Source organism: Microtus pennsylvanicus, chromosome 8, assembly GCF_037038515.1.
Source record: "Microtus pennsylvanicus isolate mMicPen1 chromosome 8, mMicPen1.hap1, whole genome shotgun sequence".
NCBI lineage: Eukaryota > Metazoa > Chordata > Mammalia > Rodentia > Cricetidae > Microtus > Microtus pennsylvanicus.
Window position 1 is genome coordinate 74221610 of NC_134586.1, and position 22318 is coordinate 74243927.

Below are 22318 nucleotides of genomic sequence, written 5' to 3' on the forward strand. Positions count from 1 at the left end.
TGTCTTGTCTTAGTCTCAGTGTGCTGTCTCAGAATGGCTTGACATAAATACAAAGACGTGGACTTTGGAATCAGATAAAATTAGACAAGAATTTACGTAATTTTGCTTTCTGGTCAGGGAAAAATTGCAAGTGAGTTCTTTCATGCAGACATATTAAAATTTTTCTGAATCAGATTTGATACCATAAACAAAGGATTTGTATGGATGACCGTACTCAGACATGTACCGATAATTGAATATCTAAAAGTAGATAGTTGTGTGATGAGATGTAAAAAAAAAACAAGTTTAACACCTGTAATTTTTATGAAACTGAAATTAAGATTAGAAGAGACCATCATTAAGGGTTTCCCCAGCAAAAATGCTCACACCAAGTGTTATAAATGATTTTGGGGGGTGGGGTGGGGAAATGTCTCACTATGTTATCCAGTTTGGTCTTCCATTCCTAAGCTTAGTTGATCCTTCTGCATCAGCCTCCTCAGTAGATAGGACACTACAACTGTCTTGACTTGTTTTGAAGTTGTTTTAAGAGATTGTTTATACTTGGGAATAAGATGAAGGTTCTTACTGTTTTAAGCACTGTATTAGGAGTCCTGACCAGTGTGATAACACCATACACAATAATATTTTTAAAATACCATTTGTGATATTGGAGAGATGGCTTGGGAGTTCAGAGTGCTTGCTGCTCTTCCCGATAACCTGGGTTCGATTCCTAGCATCCACATATACTCAACTGTGTAATTTCCATCCCAACATATCAGCACCCTTTTCTAGCCTTCACGGGGATCAGAGCAGTCAAAAGACCCACCTCCATAAAATAACAGTTAAAACACATACAATTTGCTGGTTTCCCCTGGGTTTTTGATACTGTTTTTAATTCTTAACTAACTCACAGTTTTATCCTTGTAGATTTTTTTTTTTTGGTTTTAGGAGAGGAAGTTATATCCTGAAGTCATTCTGCTGATATTAGAGACTACTAACAGGGAGTTTGCCTTGAATGCACACCTGAATGTTTTGTTTTTATTTTAGAAAAACAGCCAACTATGCCAATTTTAAAGAATGAAATCAAATGCCTTCCACCCTTGCCCCCTCTGAACAAGTCCAGCACTATCCTCCACACTTTTAACAGCACAATTTTGACACCAGTGAGCAACAATAATTCTGGTTTCCTTCGAAATCTCTTGAATTCCTCCACAGGAAAGGTATGTGCTTGTTTTGTTGTTTGTACTGGTATGAAGTTGAGTAGAAGAGATGGAGAGGCATTTGTCACTGCCGGGCTTCACAACTCCAGGGGTGGGTGGGTGCTTGACTCCAGCTACTCTTTTTTGTTTGTTTTCATTTTCTTAAACCCAGTTGTGTGAGTTGAGGGCTTGCCTCTTTGTTCAGATTTGGTTCTGATTTGGTCTCTCGTGGATATGTGATATGTGCTCATTGTACCATTATTGAGATGGGTTTTCAACAGTAGAGAATGGCATATTTAAGATTTGTGCTCTATATCAAATTCAGACAGAAAATGGACTAAAAAACACACCCAAAATCCTTGATGACATCTTTGCCTCTTTGGTGCAAAACAAGACTTCTTCTGACTTATCCAAGAGGCCTCAAGGACTGACGATCAAGCCCAGCATTCTTGGCTTTGACACTCCTCACTACTGGCTCTGTGATAACCGCCTACTGTGCTTGCAAGATCCCAACAATAAGAGCAATTGGAATGTGTTTAGGGAGTGCTGGAAACAAGGGCAGGTAATACTGGCCCTCTCCCTCTCCTGTTCTTTAGCAGAGTTCGGCTAATCCCATCCCTATCCTCACTTCCCTCCTGGGTGGTTTTTATTTTCTCTCCTGTCCTTGTATTTATTTGGGGTGGATGTAATTAGGGCTGGGTGTGGCTGTTTCTTACTTTGTATAAATTGACTGGACTGCACTCTACCCACTCAGAATATGGTTGCTTTCAGCCAGCCATTTCTTGGGTTTGATGAGAGAGACAGGCCTGAGTGATCGTATGTTGTCAACCTCAGCAGTGCACGTGCAAGTGACTAAGATGCTGTTGGGACTGGAGGGATTTGACAAATGCAGTTTGAAAAGAAAATCCCTTCCTGCTTTCATGGACTCAAACAGTGCTGGAGCTGGGAGATGTCAGTGGTTAAGAGCTGCTGGGCTTGCAGAGGGCCCGAGTTGCTTCCCAGAACCCATGTTTTACTTGCAACTGCCTGTGTCATCATCTTCTAGCCTCCAAGTGCACCTAAACACAGATGGCAAGATATACACAGAGGCACACAGGTATCCATATAGAGAAAAAGGCAGTTCTGTCTGGACCACAGCCATGTAATGTTATCTTGGAATTGGTGTGTCATTTTCTGATGGGGCCTGCTGTCAAGGACAGCACTGTTGGCTGATCCAGTTACTATGATCCAACACTGGCTCACTGCCTTGAGGGTAACACTTTTTGGCCTAAATATCATATTCATACACACCCAACCTGGTTGTGCCTCGGAGGGCATCAAAAAAGTGATCCTTTCCCCTAACAGCAAAATAGTCCAGGATTATTACACACCCTGAGAGCAAAGCAGGAGGGTAGTGAGGCTCCAGCCACTGTGGAAGCTAGAGAACTTAGCTGTCATTGCAGCAGCTGAGAGTGAGGACGAGCTGCTCAAAGGGCAGACTGACATCTTCTCTTTCCTTTAGCCAGTGATGGTGTCAGGAGTGCACCATAAATTAAACACTGAACTCTGGAAACCTGAGTCCTTCAGGAAAGAGTTTGGTGAGCAAGAAGTGGACCTAGTCAATTGTAGGACCAATGAAATCATCACGGGAGCCACAGTAGGAGACTTCTGGGATGGATTTGAAGATGTTCCAAGTATGTATTAAAGGTCTTTGAAGGAGGTTGAGGATGTGTAAAGAGGGGATGCAGGATAGCAAGAGCGAAGGATTCAGGACTTGACAAATTAGCTGTGTCTCTGTTCTCTTTGTTTTTACAAAGTGTCTGCATTTGAACTGACGTGTTGGCCTGACACTGGTGGTGCCACTAGTGTAGGAGCAGTTCTGACTACACCTGCTCTGTGTAGTCCAGAAGATGGGGCAGAGAGGACAAAAGGAGGTGGTTGTTTCTGAGTAAAACAAGCTGTTTCTGTTTCATGCTGACTTTAGGAGATTGGTTTTGAGTCCCATCCTACCCTCCTCTAGTCCCTCCAGGGTTCTGATGGTGTGGGACAGTGGTGGGCAGCACTCACAACACTGCAGAAGCAAAACCAGGGTTCCAGGAACAAGTTTTGTGTGTTCAAAAACAGGAACCCAGTAGACCTTAATTAGCAATCTTTATTTTGCTATATCCACAGTACCGCCTTTTGGAGGGGGGGGGCATTGAGACAGGGTCTCTCTCTCTGTGTAGCTTTTGACTGTCTTGGAACTAGCTCTGTAGACCAGGCTGGTCTTGAACTCACGGAGGTCTGCCTACCTCTGTCTCCCGAGTGCTGGGATTAAAGGTGTTTGCCACTACCACCTGGCCAACTTTATTTCTTGATGCCATAAAAATAGTTAGCAATTGGTGGGAAGGAGAGAGCAGAGTTGTACAGATAAAATTCTTTATTTGCAATATTAAGGTATAAACTAACTTGTCTTCTTTTTTGTTTCTGAATTATGAATAACAATTTTTCTGATTAATCTAAAGATCGTTTGAAAAACGAAAAAGAAAAAGAACCGATGGTATTGAAACTTAAGGACTGGCCACCAGGAGAAGACTTCAGAGATATGATGCCTTCCAGGTATGGCTTCAGGTGTGGCTGAGCTAATTCTGTCCTTCACTTGGTAATAACGCACTCTCTGGTAGTGGGAAGGTAGTTTTTAAGAGGTGGAAGACAGCCTCCTGGTTTTGTTGGTTCTGATGTTTTTACATTGTGTCCATACCCTTTTTATGTATGCTTATTTTAAAATGAAATGGAAAGGGTAATGACTTTAGTTCTGGCTAATGGGTGGTCTGCATATTTAATAAGGAAGTGCCCTGCCCTGAAGGCCTACAAGCTGGTTTTCAGGCTTCCTGGGATTACACACCAGAGCTCGCTCACTAACCACTAAGACATGTGAATTGGTAGATCCAAAGGAGCCTCATGACTAAGGAGTAAAGTGTCACCCGAGTGCTAGCTCCCCTCAGCAAGTACATGTCATCTCTAGTGCCTGCAACATTCCAGATCATTTTGATACATCAGTGCCACGGGAAAGATGACATCTGTCCGTGACCACTGTAGTTCTAAACACCAGGGCTAGCCATGTCTCCTAGATGTGCCCTTTTTTGTAAAGAGGGGACAAAAGAAGTCCTAGAGTACTAGAGTAGAAAAGGAACCTTGCTTTGAAAAATTCTTGGTTTCTTGTTCTAGATTTGATGATCTGATGGCCAACATTCCACTGCCCGAGTACACCAGGCGAGATGGCAAACTGAACCTGGCCTCTAGACTGCCAAACTACTTTGTACGGCCAGACCTGGGCCCCAAGATGTACAATGCTTATGGTAAGAAGGAAATAGTAATTGAGCATAATGGTAATAAAACAAGGTGTTTGTAAAAATGCTTAGAGAACAGCTGGACATTCTCTCTCTCTCTGTCACGCGTATATGAATTTGCTTTTCACAGCTGCAGTTCTAAGGCAGATTGCAATTTTATGTTTTTCTGTCTTCAACATCTAACTTTAATTGCAGAAATTTCATTTTTGTGGTCATTTCAATCTTGGTGGAGATCTAGGTCAGTTTTGCTAGCTTTTTTAACTCTTAGTATTTTTAACGTTTGCTACTTAAGTGCAGAGTACTTAAAGTACTCTCTTCCGTGTGTGTCTGCTTTGCAGACGCCATGACACTGTAGAAGTATGTGAGAAAGTTTCAAGCTCAGGTTGGTTGAAGTATTTTAGTAGCAGATAGATGTGTTCCTCCCAGACACCAATAGGTGGCAGTGTCTGTAAAAGCTTTCCATAGGGAAAAACTGAGACTCCTGATTTGGAGGGAGAGGTTGTTGTGTAATCCTGGTTCCATCTGAGCTAAGGCTGCCTCTGTGAGGAGTCAGGTTGTTTCAGTAATAGTAGCCCATTACTGGAAAGGCTATGTCAAGAAGGAGTTAGTTTATTTTGTTGCAACCCTTACTTTTACCCAGTATTGCACAGCTCAAAATAGCCGGCAGTCCCCAGCTACCATTCTCTTTGAACACTTTTCCTTCCGGCTCTACCCTAAGTCTCTTGTCCCTAGTCACTATCTTTGAGGTCTATGCTTATCATTCTCTCGTATTTATAATTCTATAAAATAGATTTCTGGAGCTAGAGAATTGGCTCCGTGGTTAAGAGTGTTTGCTGCTGCCCTTCCAGAGGGATCAGTTCCCAGCACCCATGTCATTAGCTCACACTGCCTATAACTTCAGCTCCTGAGAATCTTTTGACCTCTGACCTCTGTGGGTACATGCACACATGTGACATACACACAACACAAACCCATAGACACAGAAAAAATGTTTTAAAGATAGTGGATCTATTTTGGCATAGTGTTGTGTATGCCCTGCTTTTAAGCTTTATGTTAAGTAGAATCTGACTTTTAAAATACTCTTTTCATGTGGTCATATATAACTCTTTCATCTTATTTTTAGCTTGAAAGAACATTTTAAACCTATGTTTTGTGCTTTTTTACCACAGAACTATTTTTAAAGTCATTGAAAACGCCAGTGTTTAGTGCAGGGCCCGTCTGTTCATGCTGCAGTGTAAACCCAGATCAGCTGTTTATGATCGTCTCATTGTGTCTTCCCTTCCTATTGGTCCTCAGCATTTTAAAGCTCTTCTCAGATAGCTAGGGCTTTTCTGTTCTCAGGGCTGGTGTTTCTGCACGGTGCACAAAACAAAGTGTAGCTGGGTACCAGGTTGGTGTGAACCACTGTCCCTCAGCTGGAGCCTCCCTCAAATGACAGCCAGAAATGAAACCTTTCTGATGCTACAGGCCTGTGCCTGCCATACTTAGAGGAGAATCCTGGTGTCAGAAGTGCCCAGGGGCCACTGAGCAGGGGAGCTTTCTTGGGTGGCCACACTGTGAGTGCTGCAGGGAACTCCGTGTGCTGGGCAGTGTTCCCTCTGACCTAGTGGCGCTTCCTGACCTTGCACTGTATGTGGACTCCTAGTGAGTTTAATGATGGCTTTTGTCTTTGAGCCAGAGCTTGCCCTTAGCTGCTTCTGGAAGCATCCTTTGAGCAGATCTTACCTGCAGATCTTCACGACTCAGACTCCTCGCTCATGTTCTTGGTTCCGAGTGCCTGATGCACTCGGGCATTTTATCTTCACAGGATTGATCACCCCAGAAGATCGAAAATATGGGACCACAAATCTTCATTTAGATGTATCTGATGCAGCTAATGTTATGGTTTATGTGGGAATTCCCAAAGGACAGTGTGAGCAGGAAGAAGGTAAGATCTGAAACATGGAAGCTGGGCCTCTACTGTCTTACTGTCTGTTCTAGGACCTGCGGTTCACACCTGCTTTCTCTTATTCTAGAAGTCCTTAGAACCATCCAAGATGGAGATTCTGATGAACTCACAATCAAACGATTTATTGAAGGAAAAGAGAAACCGGGAGCCCTCTGGCACATATATGCTGCTAAGGACACGGAGAAGATAAGAGAATTCCTTAAAAAGGTGTGCTTCTTATCCTGTGGCACGCGAAGAGAGTATAAGAATAGTAATAGTATAAATTACCACATGATGCAAATCCATATCAACTGGATGGGCTGTCAGTGGTTGCTAAGAGACCGGATTCTAAAAAGGGAGGTCTTGTCTTCTGTATTTGTTTCCTATTGTAATGCACTTGAGTTTTGTTCTGTTTTCAGTTGAGGTCATCAGATTATCACCTTGCATTTTTTTTCTTTTAATATTGCTCTGAAAATAGGGGCATTTCATTAGTTCATCTTTCAGCCATGGGCCCCAAACTCTTCTGTTCTCAGTGATTTACTCAAGTCCCTGCTGGTTTGGTTCTCAGTTGGTGAGCCACCCTGTTTTAGAGGGCAGCAGGAGTTGGGAGGACTCAGTGTCGCTGTGGTTGCGGGATGTGATGTGCAGGTTTCTGGACAGATAAAGCTTTCTCTCTTCAACTCACGCAGTGTTGAGGCACTTGTTGCAAACCAGGGCTGATCTTCTCTAGTCATACTTGAGTCAGAGGAATAACATTCCTAGCCCATTTGTGGTCCTGACACCAAGTAGGTTCTTTAATGGCCAGTTGCTAGAAATGGAGTATTTCTGTTAAAGACGGACTCTTTGACCTACTGGTCACGTGTTCCCTTGATAATGTATGCTTTTCCAGACACTGGATGTGGAATAAAGAAGTTTAGTCTGTATCTTTGAGACTGTTTCATAATTCAGACTGCTTTAAGTGCATATGGACCATTAATAAGTATAAGACAAGTTGATTCATAAGGAATCTATTTACATTTAAAAATTGGATCTAAAATATTGTTTAAGAGTGTATCTAGACCGTAGGAAACAGTAGCAGGCAGGCTAGGTTTCCTTTGTGATTCTTTTGATTCATGTTGTTCACGTATTCAAGTGCGGTTTCTGCCGATGGGAACACCACTTGATGGCAGCCCGATGTGTTTATTGACTGCTTGTGTTTTGGGAAGGGGTAACACCCTCTTTGGTTCTTGGCATCTGCTAAGTCGCATGCTATTTTTAACGTGTTGTAGGTATCCGAAGAGCAGGGTCAAGAAAATCCTGCAGACCACGACCCTATTCATGATCAGAGCTGGTATTTAGACCGATCACTAAGAAAGCGCCTTTATCAAGAGTATGGAGTTCAAGGTTGGGCTATTGTACAATTTCTTGGAGATGTGGTATTTATCCCAGCAGGAGCTCCACATCAGGTCAGAACCAGTTATTCCTATTTATTGTGTTTCTACTATGAACTTGTGGGTTTGTTACAGCTGTGGCTTGGTGTTTTTCAGGTTCATAACTTATACAGCTGTATCAAAGTGGCCGAAGACTTTGTGTCTCCAGAGCATGTTAAACACTGCTTCTGGCTCACTCAGGAATTCCGTTATTTGTCGCAGACTCATACCAACCATGAAGATAAACTGCAGGTAAAAATAGCTCCGACTCCTGGCATTTGCTGCCTATGGCTTCATGACCCAATAGTCTGTTCTTGGCCATATCACAGAACAGTGAAGTAGCTTGCTCTCTAGTGAGTGACAGAACCACAAGCTCAGAAGGAAGCCTCACCCTTATCATATTGCTTAGGCACTGAGAGTTTTTAGTGCTGATGATGAAGGCTTTTGCTCCCTGGCTTAGCCACTAGCAGGGGTCTGGAACACATGCCTGGTGTTTAGTGCTGTGGTGTTTTTTGTCATATGCAATAGAGCAGGACTGAATAGACACTGGGGTCAGAAGGCGGTGTTTTCAGAGACCTGGTTTGAGTAGTGGCTTACACATACTATTTTGGCTCATACCTGCAGTCAGTCCTAGCTACTCTAATCTAGAGGCTGGGGGAAGACTGGAGGGTTTGAAGCCACCCTGAACTACACAGCAAGATCACACTTCAAATTAACAGTGAATTAATACATATTGCTTCATATTTGAAAACTGCAGTAATTATTAATTAGTCTTATTGAGCAAAGCCAGTTAAGAGCTTTGTAAGTTCTCCAGAGAAGGCTTGCATTCTGTGTGGCTACTGGTCTCCAGGAGGCAGGTCCTTGGCAGTACATGTTGTGTATGGCAGTGTTATTCTTAGTGAGGGAGTTTTGGTTTAATGAAGCAGTCATTTTTCTTTCTTTCATTTCTTTAGGTGAAGAATGTTATCTACCATGCAGTGAAGGATGCAGTTGCTATGCTGAAAGCCAGTGAAGCCAGTTTGGGCAAACCTTAGCTCCTGACATTGGAGATGATTATTGGCAGCTGATCAAACTCTTCAGGCATGCTTCCTGTGGACTTTGAGACTTCATGTTACCTCATCTTTTTTAAAGTACACCCGACTTGCAAGGGTACTGTCTCTAATGTATATTCTAGTGTTTACAGACACTAAGTGTGTATATGTAGTAACTATTTACAGACCATGCATCCTTATACTGTGACTTCACCTAGTGCAGATCTTCTACCTAGCTGAAGACCTGTTGGCTCTGAAACAATACTTGCAGTTATTTCCCAGCTGTTTGTTTGGACAGCTCATTCAAATGGAATTTTTAACTATTAAGGATTACTGCTATGTTTAATGGGATTTTATTTTATTTTATGCCCGTTGGAAACCCTCCCCACCCACTAGGGTCCAGAAGAACAATGGAGGAAATGACAGCTAATGGTGCAGTTCTAAATGTATTGTGTAGGACTGGCATTATATAGCAGAAATAACTACTGTATAATTTTTAGGGTTAACCATCTTTAGGTAATGGAATTTTAATTTAAATGAAGCTTTGCTAATTTTAAGTGGTAACCATTTTGCATTAAAATATTCATATAATACTTTGGCTTGGTTCACTGGCCTTTTTCTGTGTTTGCACACCTTCTAGGCTTAAAATATTGGTGCAGGAGCCTTTCTTAAAAGCAAAGATCCTAGGGAGTCATCATTTCTTAGTGACTAATAACACAGTGCTGATCTGTCCTGCTTCTGTGAAGAGCCACCACATTTGGAAGTGGGAACTAACCACAACCCAAATAGTGACTGGGAGCTAGCTGGTCCTGTGTGTACAGAGGAGGAGGAGCAATGCTGGCGGGTCAGGACAGTTGCACCCGGAATCCCCATCTCCATGAAGGGGGAGCATTGGTGGTGAAGATTCTTCCCTGTGGCTAATCTGTTCATCAGTGACAGTAGACAAGCCTAGAGTGCAGGCGTTAAACCTGTGAGCTGAGTAGGACGTCAGTAAGGCTCAGAAGCTACAGAGAAACCCTGTCTCACAAATAAATAATCTCTAAAGACTGGCTTTTTAAAAAGTGACAATCTTCTGCTTCTATGAATAAAAGTTAAGAGATGCTGGAGGCAGCCTAGTAGGTGTGCTTGTCTTGCACAAGGCCCTTCAGTACAGCTACTCTCTATGGCGGTCTCTCTTGACCCAGTCACACCAGTGACTCAAAAGAACAGGGACTTGCTGGAGGAGCAGGTGTGGATGAAGATGGAGCTACTACTGACCCAATAATCTCAAGACTCAGAAGCCACAAAAATGGCAGGTTAAGTTGATGCTCTGAACTGAGGGAAAGTGCTTGTAGAAAATACATACAAGCCTAAACCCATTTACTTACTTTTGTAAAGAGATGATATTTTGTAAAAATATTCTTTTTGTAAAGAATATTTAAAGAACTAACCCAGAAAAATACAGTGATCAGGAGAAAAATTACCAAAACAGAACTGACTCAAAGCTGACTAAATGTGTCCTCTACTTCTCAAAGACAGCCTCGACTGGCCTTTAGCTCACATGCACCCACCTCTGCCTGCCAAGTGCTGAGATTAAGTGTTCTCTAGCTGGGCACTTTATAAAGAACAGAATTATTTAGATCAGTTTTGGAGCCATGGCCTCTGATTACAGTCTCCTGGTAGGTGGCAGCCCTGACAGTACAGTGCATGAAGAGGGAGAGAATGTGAGCCAATGCCAGGGAGAAAGACAACGCAAACAAGCTTCTCAAAAGCCTGTGGATTTGATGCCAATCTCACATGCAAAGAATAAGAAAATTAAGTCAACACTATTTAAGAATACAAACAAAAACTTATAGGTGAGAAATATTGAGAAGTTCAAATGCAACAAAAATGGGATGGCAGATATGCATGATCAGCCCGATACTGGACTATCCACATAAATTAGTTTTCTTTTCTTTTCTCTCTCTCTCTCTCTCTCTCTCTCTCTCTCTCTCTCTCTCTCTCTCTCTCTCTCTCTCTCTCTCTCTCTCTCTCTCTCTCTCTTTTTGAGACAGGGTTTCTCTGTGTGACTCTGACCATCCTGGAACTTGCTCTGTACAGATCAGGTTGGCCTCAGATTCACCTGTCTCCACCCAAGCCCATCACTATCTGGGTTTACATGTTCATTTTGAGATATTAACAAAGTACAGTTCAGGCTGAACACAGACTACTGTCAAAAAGTAAACGCACTCGAGCTATGGGTTAGGTAAAGACACTTGCCACCAAACCTCACAAGCTGAATTCAATTCCTGGAACCCATTTGGTGAGTGGAGAGAACCAAGCCCTGCAAGTTGTCCTTTGACCTTCACACATGTCTACACAATACACAAAATAATTGTTAAACTCCAAATCAAACATATGACAATATTTGTTGCTTTGAACAAAAGTGTACAATGAAGTGGGAACAACACTAGTCCTTTTTCATCACTCCATACAGCAGCTCTGTATCCAGCAATGCCTTACCCCTTTTGAGACGTCTCTACAGCTCTGCCACAGAACTTCTAAGTAGACCACAGTGGCCTTGAACTCAGATCCACCTGCCTCTGGAATGCTGGAATTAAAGGTGTGTGCCACTGGCCTGTGCTAGTCCCTTTTCACCTCCATACAGCCCCCATACAGCCTCTGGTTGGTAGACTCGCCCCTCCTCTCCTGTTCACCTACCTATCTCCATATTGTATAGCTTTAGGTTACTATCTAGTCATTTTAGCCTTGCACAGGGGACATGCAGAAGAACCTATACCTTTAGCTTTTACTCTCCAAGAAATGTTTTATTTTTTCTTTGTTCTGAAGAGACTCTTTTGCTGGACAGATTGCTTTTTTTTTTTTGAACATTCTAAAAATGTTACCCTGTTGTCTCCTGGCCACAGCGGTCTGTAATCAGTAAGCATACATAGATCTTACTGAAAACCCCTTTATCTACTCTTTGGTGGCTTTAAAGATCTTTCTCTTCTGCAGCCTCTACTGTCACATGTCCCAATCAGAGTCCCTTGAAGAATTTAGCATCTTTCTGAAATGAGCACTCCGACACCAGTGAGAGTGGATGTGATGTCATCAGTGGGCAGATGCCAGGCCAGCGCATGAAAGGTCTCGGGGCTGTGAACAGTTTGAATTCTCATTTTATGCTCTAAAACCATAAGATGGGATGTCAGGTTGTTAGGGGCAGTGATCCATTGGTTCAGCTGTTTCTCCAGGACATTCTGTTCCAGGCAGCAGTGAAGTCACGCTTGGCAAGCGGCGGTACAACTGTGCTTCATGTCAATCACTGTAAATACCCATGTATCAGTATCTAGTTATTGATTGATCTTTTCTACCTCATTCTTCCAGTGCTGTGACTTTGTGCTTCTTGAAGAAATTTTTACAGACTCGGGAGAGCTTCAGGCATTCTTTCTTCAAATACTGTCTTTGTCCTGAGACTGCCATCTATAATATTAACCTCAATGGGAACACTCTATTAGACTCTTTTCTTCATTGACTTTTAAGCAAAATACTTGAGGACAGAAAACAGGATTTTTTTTCATCTGCCCCTGTAACATAGGAGGCAGCTTGGCTGTGAGATGGAGGGGCTACGGCAGGGGTGCAGGGAAGGCCACAACTGTCTGCCTAGGGTGATGTTTCAGAGTAAACTGTTAAGAGTGAGTGGGCTGGGAGTGCAGTGATAATTTAGGTACCCTTGATGGTGCCAAGTGGGTCCTGATGGGATGGCAGAAAAGCCAGTGTTTCTGTTACTGTATCTAGTTTAGTACCTGGGATAGAGGGACAGTTTGCAGATCTGAACTGTTTCCCGGGATGCCATCAAAGCATATGAGGAGGAAAAGGAATACATGGCAGACAAGCAAAAACGCTCTGCTTAGCAAGAAAACATGAATGTGATAACCTGCTCATTGAGTGCTTAGAAGAGAAGCTGTCACTGTGATCTACTTGGCTAAAGTTTGATTATCAATATACAAACTCAAGTGCCCAGGGATATGGGCAGCTAACACCAGTGTCACCTTGTAAAGAAGCTCACTGGCTTAATGTAAAGCACTGTGGCGTCATTACAACATGTCAGTTCTTACCAATGGAATCCACAGGTTCAGTGCAATCCCAGGAAAAACTAGCAAATTTTTTTTGAATCTCAGTAAATTAATTCTAAGGTTTACATTAAGAGGCAAGAGACCCACAACTACCACCACAACTTTTAAAGAAAAGAATACCAGGTGTGGTGGTGCACGCCTTTAATCCCAGCACTCCAGAGGCAGAGGCAGGTGGACCTGTATCAATTTGGGCCAGCCCGGTCTACACGGCAAGTTCCAGGCCAGCCAGTGATAGTGAGCCACGGTCTCAAACAAGTCAAAGGTGACTCAGAATTATGGCCTGACTGAGAAGTACTATAAGGCTGTTTTGGTCATCAACATTTTATAAAACTATATAAAATTTATTTAATTAGAAATATGTAATTAGACTGGCACAAAGACAGCCTTTACAAAGACAGCCTTTTCAATGAATGATCTTGAATAACAGAATATCCACATGCAAAAAAAAGCCACCAAACCTACACACAAACTTTAACATCCTTCATGAAGATGAACTGAAACTGGGTTATAGTCCGCAATATAAAATACAACACAAGGGCCATAATCTGGTTCAGTGAAAACACATGCTTACCTCCAAGTCCGAGCACCCGAGTCTGATCCCTGAACACATGTGGGAAGAGAACCAATTCCTACAAGTTGTCTTCTGACCTTCAAATGTACACTATGGCTCATACATCCCGCCAAAATAAACATACGTAACTAAAACAAGACAACTACTAGTAGCACAAACATTGAATGATCATGTGTGTGCTGGCACTTGAGAACTGAACCCAGGACCTTGTACATGCCAGGCCAGTACTCTAACTACTGAGCTACATCCCCTGTAGTGATACTCTTTTTTTTTTTTTAAACACCAAAGGCATGATATACAAAATAAGTAAGAAGCAGGGTTTTATTAAAAGTAAAAAAAACTTCAGCTTTGAGCAAATGTCAACAATGAGAGAACAAACCAGAGAATAAGATAAAATCTGATAGACGATTGGTCCAAAATATATTAAGAGGACCTTAAAATTGAATAATCAGAAAACAATCCAGTTTATAAAATGAACAAATACCAACAGTCAAAAAATTCAGGTGGCAAGCTGGGCATGGTGGTAGAGCAGAGAGGTCATGAGTTCAAGGCCACTATTTCAACATTTCCAAACAAAATACAGAGAAGGCAAGTATAAAAACAGGTGCCCAGCGTACTTCACCAGGGATTACAGATCAAGACAAGGTACCAACGAAACAGAAATCCTTCATGACAAATACTGCCAAGGTCACAGAAAGGCGTACTCTTCCTCCTAGGCAAGGCTGGTTTGGCCTCTTACGGAACCAAGTAAGTATGTGCTGAGCACATGGTTGAGCTCCCTCGTATCCACAGGAACTGAAAACACACACACAGGGAAAACTGCTGCAGACATTGCTTCAGGACAAACTGTGGTACATCCAGGAAGCGGAGTGCTGCTCAACGAGACCCACAGAGCAAACTCAAATGCCTATGGCCCCACGAGGGAAGACAGTCTGAAAGGCTGGAGAAGGAAAACCCAAGGAGGCAGTAAACAGGCCGAGGGATCAGAAAGGAGGGGATGCACAGGGTGCATTGCTTGTGGGTAGCAAGGCCATTCTGTGCCACAATAATGGTGGAGACACGCCACTGTACATTAGAGTTTGTGACTTCAGCAAACAGCTGTTGCCATCTGTGAGGTCTGAATGAAACCATGTACATCAAAGAGCTTTTCCAACTGTCTCAGACACACAGTGCAACTGCCAAGTTACTTCTCAATGTATCTAAAGCATGTCCTGTTTTCGATGTTTAACCAAAGCTTCTTGCTGGTTAGTTCTTGGTGTTTATGGTTAGGCTATGTCCCTGTATGCAAGACACTTGGCTCCAAGCAAGAATGGGGTGTAAGAGTCCCAATCCCAGTGCTGTCTGTTCTGCATGACCCTTGCTGTGGGGAGAAGGCCTAGCAGCTGCAAAGACGCCCCATGCATACGCCAGTGTGTGATATGATCCCCAGCCAACACAGCACATTACCAACATCCATCTGTTAAAGGGATGACGACTGCGCAAGCATGGCCCCCAAACCCTGTCCGTGAAGATTAGGACCAGGCTGCAGAGCAGAAGGCACTTCTGCTGAGCTCCCACGTTCTGATGCCTGGCGATGGCACCCTCTTTCCAGGGCCAACACTGGGACATCATCTGGGAGATCAACACCTTGAGTGGACTGCATGTGACATTTACAGTGAGACCAAGAGCTAAAGCAGAAGTTTATTGACATCCACTTAAGTAGTATTTTACACACACACCAGCAGAGAGTTGTCAACATTCAATCAACTCCTCTCAGAATTGCTTCATGAGAAAATGGGTTTCTTTGCCCTCCCCCAAGGAAGATACTTATACTATTTATGCTCTTGAAAATGATGCACTGGATTACACCACTTTCATGAAAGCAATCCTTAAAGCCTCTGCCGACAGTGAAGATAAACTACCACAGAACCCTCTCCAAAATGTAGTGCTTCACCGCAGAGGTATAGTGCAAGAGATACAGGAAACGGTGATTCCTCGAGGCTGTGCCCACACCTACAGGAGGGCACCAGAGAGTTGAGGCCCCAACTGGGTGGCCCTAGCTTCGGAGTGTGGCCAGCCGGGACTGCATGGCCTCCAGGTCCTCTTCATCTTCCTCATCATCTCCCTCTTCTGAGGCAGCCATTGCTCCTGAAGGTTCGGGCTCAGGAAGGGCGTCAGTTACTTTACTGGGCGCCTTGCCCAAGGCTCCTGAAGAGAGGAGAGTGAAGAGCTTAGAACACACCACGTAAGAACAGTCCCTCGGTCTTCCCAGCCTCCTCTCGTCCGAGGACCGAGGACCGAGGCAGTGGAGCTGCCGTCAGAGTGGGAATTTGCTTCCTCTGACAATGCACATCACAGCTGAGAGCAAGAACTGTGCAGATGGACAGATGGACTTGTTATGTTGCCCTTGAGGGATCCAGCCTCAGACTCCCAAGTAGCTACTACTACAGGAGTAATCCACATCCACCCCAAATCATAAGAATTTTAATTTCTAGAAAATTGGGCATGGTAGTGTAAACTTGAGTCCACATACTTGTTACTTTTGCTCAGGATTTTGAGGCCATCTTAGGCAAAATAGTGGGACTTCGTCTCAAAAAAAAAAAAAAGTAAAAAAGCCATAATTCTGAAGCTCCTAATTTAAATTCCCAAATACTACTGAAAATCTCATTTTTTAATTGTTGAAGCTAGTCTGGGTGGCACAGGTCTCAGCTAACTGGGACACTGAGACAGGATGATAGAAAACAAGTTTACCTACACTAGAGAGTAAGTTCAAGGGCAGCATGGGCAAGTTAATGAGTCCCTATCTCAAAATGAAGGCTGGGAGTACTGCTCAGCAGTAGAGTGCTTGTTTCATGTGCAGGAGGCCTCAGGATCAGTCCCCAGTGCCACAGAAACCAAAGGCAAACAACCACATTGTTAGCCAGGTTTGGGGTGCACGTCTGTAATCCAGTCCTACCAGGTATGGGGAAAACACCTGTAATCCAGTCTTAGCCAGGTGTGGAGTGCACACGTGTAATCAGTCCTAGCCAGGTGTGAGGTGAACACCTATAATCCAGTCCTAGCCAGGTGGGGGTGAACACCTGTAATCCAGTTCTAGCCAGGTATGGGGTGAACACCTGTAATCCAGTCCTAGCCAGGTGTAGGGTGAACACCTGTAACCCAGTCTTAGCCAGGTGTGGAGTGCACACTTGTAATCAGTCTTAGCCAGGTGTGAGGTGAACCTATAATCCAGTCCTAGCCAGGTGGGGGTGAACACCTATAATCCAGTTCTAGCCAGGTGTGGGGTGAACACCTATAATCCAGTTCTAGTCAGATGTGGGGTGAACACCTGTAATCCAGTCTTAGCCAGGTGTGGGGTAAACACCTATAATCCAGTTCTAGCCAGGTGTACGGTGAACACCTGTAATCCAGTCCTAGCCAGGTGTGGAGTGCACACCTGTAATCCAGTCCTGGCCAGGTATGGGGTAAACACCTGTAATCCAGTTTTCCAGGTTAAGCAAGAAGAGTGTCTGAGACCACAGTGGACTGTAAAATGAGACACTTCAAACACCAAAACAAATCAAATAAATAAACAAAAATCTAAACCATTTCCAAATTTTCACAAAATACTTTCTCAAAATATCTTCCTTCTCCCAACAATTTAAAGCAAAATAAAAATGAAATCCCACCATTTTATTAGCATAAAATTCAGAAAACTCAGAATTAAAAAGTTATGAAGTTCCTAGAAATAACTATTTTGTTTATCTCTATGTTCAACACAGACATGTTTTATACTAAAGTCAGGTCTATACTAACTCAAATTCCTAGAAGCTGTTTTCAGCTATTGTGAAAATCAGAAACTAAGAATCCTCTGTTCCTTGAAAACTGGACATCCTCTTACTGCACATCCCTCAAGAAGTACCTTGCACATTCCAATAGAGGAAAGATGCAATAGCCAGTGATGACTACCTGTGGGAGGAAGGCCCATACCTGCTGTGATTTCAAAGAGGATTCTGTCAATCTCCATTTCTGCTGCTTCTTCCATTTCTTCCTGATCATCCATGCTTTCAAATGTATCCTCTAACATCTCCTCTATGATTCCAGCCTGAATAGACAACAAAATGCCATCTCGCTCAATGTTACATGTGTTCCCAACACCCCTAGACAGCACCCAGAGGGAGCTGTAGTCTCGCTGAGTCTAGTCCACCTTTCCCAGGCGACAAGTGAGTCAGTGGAAAGGAAATGCCGGAGGACGGCCTCTCTCAGACAAGGACCCAAAGGGAAACTGTGCTCTCAGTTCACAGGACTGGAGGCCGCAGCTACTGGTAGCAGTTCCTGTAGAACCCTGACTATGGCAGCAGGCCTCAGGAGCACACTCTTGAGCTGCCTGGAAAGCACTGCCCTAACACAGCAAATAGGACCTGAAACAGGATGAAACTGGCTGGAGCCACGGGAGACAACAGGATAACAAAGGCTTGAGGCTTGAGCAGGAGGGAATCCAGAAAATGCTAAAAAAAAAAAAAAAATCCCAGCATGGCAGGTCACAGCTGCTGGTAAAGTTAATCTGGTGGGTGGGTATGCTGAGTATCAATCCATCACCAAACTCTGATCACCTCTCTTACAGGAAGTCAAGAGTTCCTGACCTACAAAGCAAGGTCAGCCATATTACTGGAAGTCTGTGCCTGGCAGCCTGATGCAGCTTTCTTTTTCAGAAAGAAGCAAGGAGGTGGAGAGATGCCTCAGTTGATAAAGAGCCACAAAAGCTTGGGGACCTTTTCAAATGCCCAGCACCCACTTCAAGAGCTAGGCATGGACAGCCCACATCTGTACCCAGCACTGCGGGGAGGGAGGGTGTTTTAGCAGAGGCAGGGTGGTCTCTTAGGCTAACTGGCTGGCCTGGTGAGGTTCAGGTTCAGAGAGAATCTATCTCAAAAACAAATGGAAAGTATAGAGGAAGGTACCCAATGCTAACCTCTGCTTCCACATGCACACAGCACACATCCATGCGAATGTGTATATATCACCATGCAATAGTGTTCACACATGTACATGAATGTGTATACATGTGCATGCACATGCATGCAAACACACTTTTTAAAAAGAAAATAGCAAGGGACTACTGTTAGGCACAAACAAAAGGCTCGCCAAAGCCCTGAAACTGTCCTGCTTAACAGTGTCCCCCAACTCCAGAGGAGGCCACTCGGTGTCTGTTAGCAGAGCAAAGGGTCAGAAAAGCACCTTCCCATGTCAGAAAGGGGTCCCAGACAAAAGGCCAGAAGGGAACCCTAGTATTCTACAAACCAAGAGGCATACCTCTTTTACACAGCCTGGAGCAGGCGGCAGTGACAGCTCTGGCCTTCTAGTCCTTGTGCTTCCCGACCTGAGGTGACTCTCCATGACACAGATCTACTAGTGCCTAGCCCAATTTGAGCCCCTTTCCCTACCCTATGAACAAGCTCATATCATGGTCGTCAAGGTGGAGCCCTATAGCCTAGGGAACTGAAGTTACTCCTATGCTGGAGTCTACTGTTCAACAAACAGCACTTGGCAGGCTGGAGCATGACGACTGTAGCCTGTCTCAACCAAAAAAAACCCCACAGACTAGGAAAACCAAACACTCAAACAAAAAGAGGATCAATAAATAATTGTTGATTGGTTAAAAGAACTTGTAACGGTCCTCCTCTTTCTGGAGAGAGGGTATCATCTATCTATTGGTTCATTCAGTCATTCATCTAATTCCTGACACAGCCAATAGAGCAAGATACTGGAGACAAATACAAAGTCTAAGAACATGTGCCCGCTCTTTCAGAGCTGGGTCACCATGGGTAGCCTCAATTATACATGCAACCATGCATCACTATTGGCACTCAGTCCTAGAATCTACAATACACAAGCTTCCTTCAAAACAAACTTTAATGTTCATAAACCACTGTGAAAGGAGCTTACAGGATTTTTTGTTTTACTAATTCATTCACTCAAATTTTGGTGGCCACCTAAGTTAAAATGTGCAGGCCTGGAGCCCACCATCCACCTCTAATCTCCAGTCTGAGTACATCCCAGATATAAAGGACACACTTGATCCTGTTAACTGCTACTGCCCAAGCATTTTCTTTCTAAAGAGCTGGGCTCTGGACTTTTACAGTATTTTCCTATCTGTTCTTCTCCAGCCTGTCTGCACACCCCTTCTGGCTGCCCCCAGTGCCCAGTGTATGGTTCACGTTCACAGATAAGACACTCTGGTAAGTAGGAGGAGACCCACACACAGGATTTGAGTTGCATACTCCTGGTTCTCAGACCACAAGTCTAAACTAAGAAACAGCACTCATACAAGATGTCAGCTCCGATGATGAGGGCAGACACACCTGTGGTTCAGCTCCAAATTTACTTATATATAATCCAAGAGATCTTGGGTTGCCTGGTAGCTTTAAAACTCAATGTCCTGTGTAAAATACCCCAAGAGGGCACCTGGAGAACAAGACAGGAGAAAATGCTACGTGCTATCAGTTGTGGTTCAGTAGCAATCTCTCCTCTGATCCCTGGCCCTGTCTGGAGACCCCTAGTGTAGTTCCTGCCACACCCTTATCCTAGGGTGGCAGGTGCCTATATATTTTCCATTTGGTTCTCAGTCTCTCCTTTTTTGTGGTTAAAATAGGCATAAATAACTGCAGTATGCAGGCCAGATCTGGTGTTTCCTAAACAAAGGAGTTGGGCCACAGTTACTTTGTTTAAATGCTATCTAGGGCTGCTTTTACAATGACAGGCAAAGTTGAGAGGTTACAAGAATGACCATCAAAGTGTAACATGCATTTTGCTATATCTAACACTGTAAGAATGAAATCACCTCCCTTGCCAGCTTCACTAGCGCCTTCAGAGCAGACAGTGGAAAGGCGTTTGTCTCTTCCCTCCTGCTGGAGCCCACAGACCCCATCACTGGATGGATCCCTTCTGGAGATCTAGGCAAGCTGTGCTTCTTCCCAACACTTACGATTCCACCCAGCCTCTACTATGCTTGCACAAATGGTTTCAAGCAGATAACAACATCTGTTCCTTTTCTCAGAACACTTTTCTCAGCCCCAGCTCAGAGGACTCTCAGGGGTTTGGAGACAAAGCAGAACCAGCACAATCACCTTCATCATCTCTTTGGACAGCTCCCGCATGGTGGCCTGGATTTCTGGGATCTTCACAAGACTCTGCATAGCCTTCATCACTTCTGTGCTCTTCTGCAGGGAACCAGCTACTCTTAGGACCGCTGAAAAGGAAAGGTTGCATCAGCCAGGACTGTTCAAAAGACAGAATGTGGAATGAGAGAGCCCAGCTCAGAACTGCTCTGGTGGGTAGACTACCAAACTTACTGCCATGTCTTTATGGTATATCACTGTGCTAGATGGCTGAGAGGTCATTCTTTGAAACTAAGTCCCACCTAGGTGTGCTGGATAGTTTCATGTCATCTTGACACAAGCTAGAGTCATCTGAGATGAAGGATCCTCAATTAAGAAAACGCCTCGCTAAACTAGGCTGTACACAGCCTGTAGGACATTTTCTTAATTAGTGATTAATGGGAGAGTGCCCAGCCCATTGTGTTGGTGCCATCCCAGGACTAGCGGTCCTTGGTTCTATAAGAAAGCAAGAGTAAGCCATGATGAGCCAGTCAGTAAGCAGCATCCCTCCATGGTCTCTGCATCACATCCTGCCTCCATGTTCCTGCTTGAGTTCCTGTCCTGACTTCCTTTGATGATGAACTGTGATGTGGAAGCATAAGCCAAATAAACCCTTTCCTCCCCAACTTGTTTTTGGGGGGAGGGGAGGTGTGTTTCATCACAACAGCAGAAACCCAAACTAAGACAAGGATATTATGGTGTGAACTCTCTGAGCAGTCACACCAATGGGCCACTGTGGAGAGTGGCCTGAAGGTCTGCGTGCAGCTGACCATCAGGGAGGCTTAGTATGACACCTGGAAACAGTTGCAAATGAGAGGCAGGGTTCTAGACTAAGGTTAGAACCACAGTGGAAAACAGAAGGCTTCCAGCTCCCCAGGTAGACTCTCCCACCCACCAGATGATGGACAGTGCCTGCTCTGTAAAGAGCCTGTTGCTGTTCTTAGAAAAGTGAGATAAACAGAGTTAAAACTGAGTAAGTTTATGTGGGTCAACACACAGCTACAGTCCCTTGCTAGGGAAAAGCCTTCTGTGATCTCATACTATATATATCTTCTTTCCAAGAAACTGCCAAAGAAGCAAATGGCCATTCCCCTTTCTGTGTTCATTGTTAACATGCAAGTAAAGGGTGAGCAACCTGATGTGTTAGGGAATTTCAAGATTTAAACTTCCTAGAATTACCACTCACTATAAAGCAAGTAATTCGCTGAAAGTTCCACACTCTTCCTGCACTGCGGTACCTGGCTAAGCCAGGAGGCAATGAAAATTTAACTTTGGCAGAATCCAGACTATAGGAATCTTTCACTACTAACAGAAAACACGTGTGAGCAGGAAAATGCCTGTCTAACATACACCGAGGATGTGTGAGGTGAGGAAGGTGCTAGGTCCAGAGAGTTCTTCAGTTCTCTGGCACTGGAATAGGAAAGTCAAACATTAATTTATGACAAGTAGAATCTGAGGAAGGGTCAAGAATCTACGAGGGCTGAAACGAGCAACAAAGTACCCACACCATTAAATGTATGTAAAAAGACAGGAGGGGCTCTGGGGCTTGCCGGCCACCAGCCTAGCTCCAAAATCAGCGAGACCTTGTCTCAAATAAGGTGAAACAGCAGGATATCCAACATCTACCTCCGAACTCTGCACATTCCCAGGTGTGTGCACTTGCACACATGCACATACACTCACACACA

At 43.9% G+C, this 22318-nt stretch overlaps 2 protein-coding genes across 6 annotated transcripts in view; one reads left to right on the top strand and one right to left on the bottom strand.

The window, feature by feature from the left end:
- The window catches only part of Kdm3a (lysine demethylase 3A), a 42745-nt gene extending 33299 nt beyond the window's left edge, over nucleotides 1-9446 (top strand). For all 4 annotated transcript variants that reach the window (XM_075983862.1, XM_075983864.1, XM_075983863.1 and 1 more), the window contains 10 exons: nucleotides 1027-1199; nucleotides 1504-1740; nucleotides 2680-2851; nucleotides 3662-3755; nucleotides 4365-4495; nucleotides 6294-6413; nucleotides 6502-6641; nucleotides 7682-7858; nucleotides 7940-8074; nucleotides 8776-9446. In XM_075983862.1, the coding sequence (XP_075839977.1) occupies nucleotides 1027-1199; nucleotides 1504-1740; nucleotides 2680-2851; nucleotides 3662-3755; nucleotides 4365-4495; nucleotides 6294-6413; nucleotides 6502-6641; nucleotides 7682-7858; nucleotides 7940-8074; nucleotides 8776-8856 (1460 nt within the window). In that variant the 3' untranslated portion in view covers nucleotides 8857-9446. The remainder of the gene's footprint in view (nucleotides 1-1026; nucleotides 1200-1503; nucleotides 1741-2679; nucleotides 2852-3661; nucleotides 3756-4364; nucleotides 4496-6293; nucleotides 6414-6501; nucleotides 6642-7681; nucleotides 7859-7939; nucleotides 8075-8775) is intronic.
- Nucleotides 9447-15176: 5730 nt separating this feature from the next.
- Chmp3 (charged multivesicular body protein 3) overlaps nucleotides 15177-22318 on the bottom strand; it is a 37836-nt gene continuing 30694 nt past the window's right edge. For both annotated transcript variants that reach the window (XM_075983868.1, XM_075983867.1), the window contains 3 exons: nucleotides 20601-20722; nucleotides 17464-17578; nucleotides 15177-15702 (listed from right to left, as the gene is read on the bottom strand). In XM_075983868.1, the coding sequence (XP_075839983.1) occupies nucleotides 15551-15702; nucleotides 17464-17578; nucleotides 20601-20722 (389 nt within the window). In that variant the 3' untranslated portion in view covers nucleotides 15177-15550. The remainder of the gene's footprint in view (nucleotides 15703-17463; nucleotides 17579-20600; nucleotides 20723-22318) is intronic.